This window comes from Formica exsecta, unplaced genomic scaffold (assembly GCF_003651465.1).
Source record: "Formica exsecta isolate Colony F162 unplaced genomic scaffold, ASM365146v1 scaffold115, whole genome shotgun sequence".
NCBI classification, from domain to species: Eukaryota; Metazoa; Arthropoda; class Insecta; order Hymenoptera; family Formicidae; genus Formica; species Formica exsecta.
In genome coordinates, this window is record NW_021848490.1 from 374,651 (window position 1) to 382,826 (window position 8,176).

Genomic DNA, 8,176 nt, shown 5'->3' on the forward strand with positions numbered 1-8,176 from the left:
AGAGAGAGAGAGAGAGAGAGAGAGAGAGAACGAGTGCGAGACAGAACTCGACAAAAATATAGGAAGAGAGAGAGAGAGAAACTTTACGTATACACGCATGCAAAAAATATACACATACATACACAGGTAAATAGGATCCGTTCACAAAGCATATCGCGGGGGACAAACAAAAGTGCGTTCAAGAAAAGAGATTCGCCGAAATCATATTGCATCATTTTTATTATTGTATGTGATTTTCTTCGATATTAAGTCTTCAAAAAACTGAATTTTAAACTCTCTATCTTTGATAATTTTGTACACAATTATCTAGTTATCGAGGACAATACAATATACTATCTTTAGATAAGAAAGATGTGGTATTTATTTAGTTATGTTGCAAAAATAATATATTTTGTTTAGAATCATATGTGAAATAAAGCTTCAAGTTCTTTTTATTCTTTTCATTTGAATGCATCATATATATATATTTCTATATACGTAATAACATAAGATGCACAGAATTAATATATCCTGCACAGAATTAATGAATGAATATAGTGTCGGTATGAGTTATATATATATATATATATATATTATGTACATATAATAATAATAATTAGAATCATGTAATAATTTTTTTTTTAAATATGCTGGTACTTCGATCGATCCTGTAATTCAATCAAGTTTTATAAATAATATTTCGTTGGCAAATTCTATATAAATAATTAACACGACAAAGAGAGAGAGAAATATTTCCAACTTTCTCCAGAGAATACCATATACTACTATACACATTTCTCTCTCATAATCAAGCTAGGTCATGATTATTACTCACAATTTTTACACATTCTTAGATTTACATTGTTATTCACCGATATAAATACAACTTTCGCCAATCTTACCGTATCCTAAACGCATGTATCGGTGATACGAGATACGTAGTGATGACATTTTGTGGCATCGGGATTTTCATCGATTATACGCTTTTAATAGCAAAGGTATACGCACCGTTCACAGGGTACGATGCGTGGAACAAGCAGAGGAGAGCCAGGGCGAGGAAACTCGCCATGCCGCCGTCGCGGACGCCTCTCATCTTCCCTGAGCTTCCGCCGCAGCCGGTGGTCCGCCGTGATGATCGTGCTGTCCGTCGTCGCGGATCCGCGAGGAATCGTCGTCCTCGCGGTTCTCGATCGCGGCGACGACGACCGCCGATGTCGATCGTCGCGGCTCAACGCCGATCGTGACGGAGTCGCGCGCGTGACTCGCGGGCGGCGACGACGACCGCTGACGTCGATCGCGGTATCATCCTCCTCCGGCGATCGCCGTCCGGGGATGAGGCGAGGAGTCGCCCCGCCGACGAGACACTTGTCACCGCGGTTGTTGCCACTGTCGGTGCCGCTGACGCGCGGCGCTCACTCGCATAAGAGCCACTTCCGAGATCGAACGCGGTTTCTAACCGCACCGCATGCACTCACGCACACCGGCTCTTATCGCGCTCAACGTCCTCCGTTTTTCTACGAGCGTTATTTTCCAAGCGTACGAGCCGTACACGCCGTCTGTTCACATCGCCTGGAGCGAACGTTGGTCCAGATAAATCCGCGACACTTTTACGGATCGAAGAGCACCGCGAGAATTATCTCACCGGACAGACGAAAAGAATGACGATTCCAGGGATGCCGGGTGGTTGTTTCGCGGCGATTCTTCAGATACTTGTCGCCGTAGTGCGACGTCTCCGTCGCGGAAGATGCGCCGCCATTTTCCTACCGACAGGCCCGGTCTATTGCCCTCCGACGAGCACGCTGAGAAGCCGCTCGCAACACCAAAGGAATATATATATTTTCACTGGTAGAGCCCACGAAAAGAATATCGCTGGTAATCGTGCGTCGTCACGATTCGATCTCGCGGATACGACCTCTCGCCACGTATCATCGTTCTCGTCGTTGGCACTAGTCCCGTAATTTTGGCATAATCTCGACTCGTCACGTATTTCGCTCGCTAAAACGACCTTACACGCTGACCATCGAACAGCGACTGATACTACTGCTACTGCTGCGCTACTCGCTACTGCCGCTGCCCCCTCAACCTTCAGCCGATAGCACTTCGCGAAATATGTCGCTGCCTTCTTTTCAGGGTCGTATATAGCTGCCTGTACACCAGAGTTGTATCGTAGATTTCAAAATTACATTTATATACATGTATTATTTACATGTGATGTTCACAGATTTTTTCATGTAAACTATGTAAAATATTATTAATTAATGTATATAATATATATAATAATAATATTTATATATAATGCAATATAATATTTATTGTCTTTTTTTATCAATATAAAATTCAGCTCGTTGAATCTTTTGTTGATTGTACGTGGCATCGCAAAATATTAAAATTGTATTATTTTATATTTAAACCATATATAAACACGAATGAAACATCTTAGGTAATCGATGTTTCATAGATTATTTATTGTTGATATAAATGATATGTTAAACATAGTTTACATTGTCTACGGATAGACATAAAATATTATATTTTACGCATAAATGCTCAATCTTGGTTAACATTACTATCTCATCTTTAGAATGTTTTTTATGAGCGCACACACATGTTAAAAACCGAGATATAACACGGAAGTTTTAAAACAATTTTTTACAATAAAAAAGAAAGAAAAGAGAATAATAACTAACGATTAAATTAAAGGAACAATTTAATTTTTTTGTTTTGGTAAATAATTGTATTTGGTAAATTGTTTAGTTATATCTTTTTATGGATTTGATTCCGACAATACAAGCTGCATAAAGATTGAAATGAATGCTATATATATTTGGCTACGTATAGTTTTACATTACACTCAATTTGCAAAGTAAAATAATAAAAAAACTAAAAAGTAATTAGAGAGAAATCTCACAGAGTTAATAGCATTAATTAATACTTTATATATAAAATTAGTTTAATTAAATGTAAGTTTTTTTTAAATATAATTTCCAAAAATTCTTTCAATTATTATTTTATTATGTTTTGTGTTATCGCATGTATATGTATACGTGCTTTACATCGATAGTAAGGAGTAACTAAAATTTGATACACTATTGCAAGGCTATTTGCGCATGCGATATATACTTTTAGTTCTATTAGTATCAAAATTTCACAATTTACAAGGTAAAATAATTTGACGTAATTTTCATTTCACATTACCAAGAATATTATTGCAGATTGTCTTACGAAACAAAATCTAGAAGTATTATTATTTTTTAAATATTACATTGTGTATGCGCGCGTTTGCAAAAAATATAAAATATAAAGCATATATGTCCAGAACCAACTCTTTTTCTTAATTTTTCTTAAACAAGGATTTATAGCTGGATGTTATTTTTCTCACAATCTTTTTCAGGAATATTTAACAGATTCCATAATATGCACGAAAACAATCATCAGACATATAAACACATACTTTTTATAAATATTTATTTATAAACTTTTTATGATGTATACTTATAAACTATACGCATTATGTAGTTCGATGTAATTTACATCCGCGCATAAGTATGAATATATCATTAAAACAATGTCACAATTTTGTAGAAATAGTAACTCGCTAATTACTATAATAAAACATGTTTATTAATCACAAAGTAATTTTATTAATTTTTAATAATATATACAAAATGTTACTCTCTATTACGACGCATATTATAAATAAATAACATTAAGATATTATCATCTGATTTCTGTAAGAAATGTTTCTTAAATATAAATTCTTTCTAAATTTTATTCGAAATATTTTTGATAATGAGATAAATGTATAAAATGTATAAAACATTTTAAAACATTTTAAAATTATCGATCTTTTAAATTCATCATCCTCTAAAAGCTATATGATATATGTATTTTTTTTTCTTCAAAGATTAACTGTACTGAAAGCGATAGAATAAATAAATAAGTGCAAAAATTCGTGAGAGTAATAAAATCAAATAAAAATTTATTTTATAACAATATTTTTTTATTGAACATCATTGCCGATATACGTTGAGGCGAAGGGAGAGTTGTGTACGAGATTATCTTATATTTATATAACAGATAATTCTCAGAGTTGTGCGCGCGCGAGAAAGATTATCCTATAATATTTATATAATAGATAATACAAACAAGCTCTGCCTTCTACCACTTGCCAAGACTGCTGGCCTATATTAATGTGCCTAGAAAAATCTGAATAATCATCTCTGCTTAGAAAGATATCACAAAAATAAAACTTTCATACATATTATTGGTAATATATGATCAAATAAACTCGTAATTTATATACGTGATAAAAAATGCAATATATTTTTTTTTCAATAATTTATCAATAAAACACTTAGAGTTTTAAGATAAAAGTTATATGATGCGTTATTTAAAATAATAATAACATAGGCCTTATGAAGAAAGTTTAATCTCATAAAAGATTAAAAGACACTCATAATAAATAAAAATAGATGATAAAACATTTTTTTTTTCGGTATCTTTTATAAAATACATTTCTGGAAAAATGTAATTTATTCCGTAACTTCCTTTTCCTAGCCGCCTATATCGGTTACAGGAAATTGATCCAAACGTACATATTAACATAAAATAAATGTCATATGTAAAATCGCATGTTATATTGCGCTGCTCAGTCAATTACTTATACGTTCATCAGAAGATAAACGTACACATCAAAATAGTTAGATTCTACATCTTATATTCTATAAATGCATTCATATATCTAGATTAATTCAACAAGATCCTTGTAATTGTAAATATGTTGTATCAAATTGGAAGTATTGCTTATAAATTGGTCTATTTTTTTTTTTTTAAATTTGCGTTTGACTACCCCACACTCTCGAAATCGCGGATCTCGTGAGTTTTTTACCAATAGTCTGAACAACAAAACCGATCCTTTGTAATCGATCGTGATCTAAAATCTTCCTTCCATCAAAAATGTATGCTGGTTTCATCATGCCTGCATAAATCTGTGTGTAGTTCAACTCCTAAGAATGGAACATTAGATAATAAAAAATAGTGACTAATTTTTTTACACAAGTATTATATTGGCATAATATTGAACGTGATTTCAAGGAAAAATTAATCAATTACATCAATGGTAAATTTCGAATTATTCGGATTGGATTAAATTGGGTTAAATTAATAATATATAAATATTCTTATTAGCTAGAGAAGATAATTCTTATTTTGTCAATTAATCAAAAGTTCCATTCCATTATTATAAATTATCAAAAGATGATACTCACAATAAATTCGTCCCATTCGGTGCACAAAACTATCGCATGTGTATTTTTCGTAGCGCTATAAGCATCCTTATAAATACTGATTCGACTTTTTATGTCTTCGGGATTGCTCGTTACACTCGGATGAGTCAAGTCTTGGATGATTTGAGTTTCCTCGACCTACATATTAGAAAGGCGTAATGTATTCATTGACTAATAAAACGCCTTTTAATTTTGCTATTTTATATAAAAATTACGTTATTTAATAGAGAAATAGTATTAAAAATACTACAGATTGTTTTTTTTTAAACAAAACATAATTTGTATATAAAATTTTGTTTAATATATAATAATGCTAATAAATAAAATAATGTCTTTTTAATGAAAATTTAGATTTATATCATATTTTAATTATAATAGTAAACGCGCATAAAAAATTTGGAACTCCTTTTCCAAATAAAGTTTTGGAAATATAATTAAATAACACGCAGGAAATAATGTTTTTTTTTAGAATTTAATGTAAAGCATAATATGAACAAAATATTATAATAAACATAGAAAATTGTGACTTATGATAGCTTGCAATTAAATTCATTCTGTTCCTGAAGCATACCGAATATACATAACATTAGGAAAAAGGAGCTAACCTTGGGATCATAAATATGAAGAACAGCGCCTTCGTCCAGCAACGTCTTGGCGACGTGAATCGCTGGTGATTCACGCGTATCTCCTGTATTTTTCTTGAAGGCAAAGCCTAGCATGGCAATCCTTTTATCCGTCACGGTATTGAAAAGGGATTCTATGACCTTCGCGGAAAACCTTGACTTCTGATATTCGTTCATATTGATCACCTGTTGCCAATACGCCGCCACCTCAGGCAAATTTAGACACTCGCAAATGTACACCAGATTTAGAATGTCTTTTTGAAAGCAGGAACCGCCGAAACCGACCGATGCGTGAAGGAACTTGGAACCGATTCGTGAATCAAGTCCGACGGCTCGAGCAACCTCAGACACATCGGCACCCGTGGATTCGCATACGGCCGACAAAGAATTTATGCTGGATATTCGTTGTGCCAGGAAAGCGTTTGCAGCCTCAAATCAAAGAGGACCAAATTCGTTTATCGAAATGTGATTTATTTATTGTCACAAGTTTTTATTTTATTTCTTAGAATCGCCCAAATCTAATTTTATTAATAAGTTGTAATGGTTTATTAATAATTCGTAAAAATTTATTAATAAATTGTAATATAGACGTTGAGCGCTTGTAATTGAGTCACGAAATTAATAACTCAAAAAAATTATATATGAGTAATATTGTAATAATATTAAATTATATTCACACACACAACATTTCCAGTTTAAATTAAAACTCTTAATTTATGTTAATAAATTATTGTTTCCTTCTCATACTACAAATTACAATATGTAGATATTAACTGTAATTAAAATTTTAATACGCAAAATATATGTCACTTCAATAAAGTAATCGAAAGTTTAATTTAAAATAACAATTTTTATGTATTGAATTTAATCTACTTATTGTTAGTGGCGGATTTTTCATTACACATAGTAAGTGCGTATCAAAGGCTTCATTGCAAATCAAGTCTCTAAATCAAGTTGTATCTAAGTATATCAAAGTACCATTTAAAGTTATTGTTAAATTTGTCTACATCTGCAGATAATGTATTACAATAAAATCTGATTTATTTATTAAAATAACTATTTAAAACTGATTACTTATAATAACATTTTGTGTGTGTGCTCTATTACGACTAAAACACAAAGTAAATTTAGTAAATCATTACTTACCAACTTCGACAGTTCGGAACTCCAGGTATTAGTTGTCAAAATGTTTTCTCTTGGAATCCAATGTTCATAAACTTTGCAAAGTTCTTCGATGGCTACTTGTCCTTCCGGCGAATCTTCTCCACCGATCAGCACTCGATCCGCGTTTACCAAATCTTCTATAGCGGTTCCTTCAGCCAAAAATTCCGGATTCGAAAGAATCTGAAAAATAATTAAAATTCGCGTTAACATAATTAAAAAGACAGATAATCTCAACGAGCGCTCAATAAATAAATCAACGCATAATGCGATAGTAGCAAGAGTATAATTACTTCATGAAAAAAAAAATTATGAACAATCATGCAAGATGAAGCAAGAATGTTATCTTGAAAGATCGGAATTATAATATAAACAAGTATAAAATCATGCGACTGGCGATTTGGCAATTTATCATGATAATGGGCATAGCAAAGGCACAGAATGTAGTAAAAACTTTGTATGCCATACATGTGAACTATCGAATGTGTCAATTTTGAAGAAATAGTTCAATGGAGCACAATTTTTATGCAATATTACGTTGCAATATTGAAAGTAATTAATAAATATTGAAGATAATTATAGAATAAAAATGGTATGATACCATATGAATATGAAATATAGCAAATAGATTATGACAATCAATTAAATTAAAGTCGCGATATTATGAAAGAATATTACCTGAAGGAGGTCATTTGTTTTGTATTTAGTACGCAGTATATTTTATATTTACAAGTTGTACAATATTAATTTGCTAGATAATATATTTAATAAATATATTTAATAACATTTAAATATATAAGAACAGCAAATGATATTAAATATATTTTAATTATTTATAACTTATTTTAATGATATATGCATATATTACTTTAATGATAAAAATGGAACAATACAAAAATTGAAACGAAGAAGAAAATTATTAATTTTTCTTCTTATATTACGATTGCGATAACAGACGGTAATTTTACCTGATAAGAAACGCCTGGCTTGTGATTGGCGCGCAAAATATTCATGATACTCTCGGCCGCTCGTACTGGCACAGTACTCTTCTCAACGACAATTTTGTCTCCCGTCGCGATTTCTGCGATCATTCTCGCAGCACTCTCCACGTATTTCAAGTCCGCCGCT

At 31.9% G+C, this 8,176-nt stretch overlaps 2 protein-coding genes across 3 annotated transcripts in view; both read right to left on the reverse strand.

Moving 5' to 3' along the window:
- The window catches only part of LOC115237736 (TGF-beta receptor type-1), a 40,056-nt gene extending 38,036 nt beyond the window's left edge, over positions 1–2,020 (reverse strand). Inside the window, exon 1 of the mRNA XM_029810999.1 lies at positions 988–2,020. Coding sequence (XP_029666859.1) covers positions 988–1,072 — 85 coding nt within the window. The 5' untranslated portion in view covers positions 1,073–2,020. The remainder of the gene's footprint in view (positions 1–987) is intronic.
- A 1,409-nt stretch (positions 2,021–3,429) lies between these two features.
- LOC115238073 (UDP-glucose 6-dehydrogenase) overlaps positions 3,430–8,176 on the reverse strand; it is a 6,782-nt gene continuing 2,035 nt past the window's right edge. For both annotated transcript variants that reach the window (XM_029811612.1, XM_029811605.1), the window contains exons 3-7: positions 8,017–8,176; positions 7,034–7,231; positions 5,870–6,316; positions 5,247–5,402; positions 3,430–4,985 (exon numbers count right to left, since the gene is read on the reverse strand). In XM_029811612.1, the coding sequence (XP_029667472.1) occupies positions 4,809–4,985; positions 5,247–5,402; positions 5,870–6,316; positions 7,034–7,231; positions 8,017–8,176 (1,138 nt within the window). In that variant the 3' untranslated portion in view covers positions 3,430–4,808. The remainder of the gene's footprint in view (positions 4,986–5,246; positions 5,403–5,869; positions 6,317–7,033; positions 7,232–8,016) is intronic.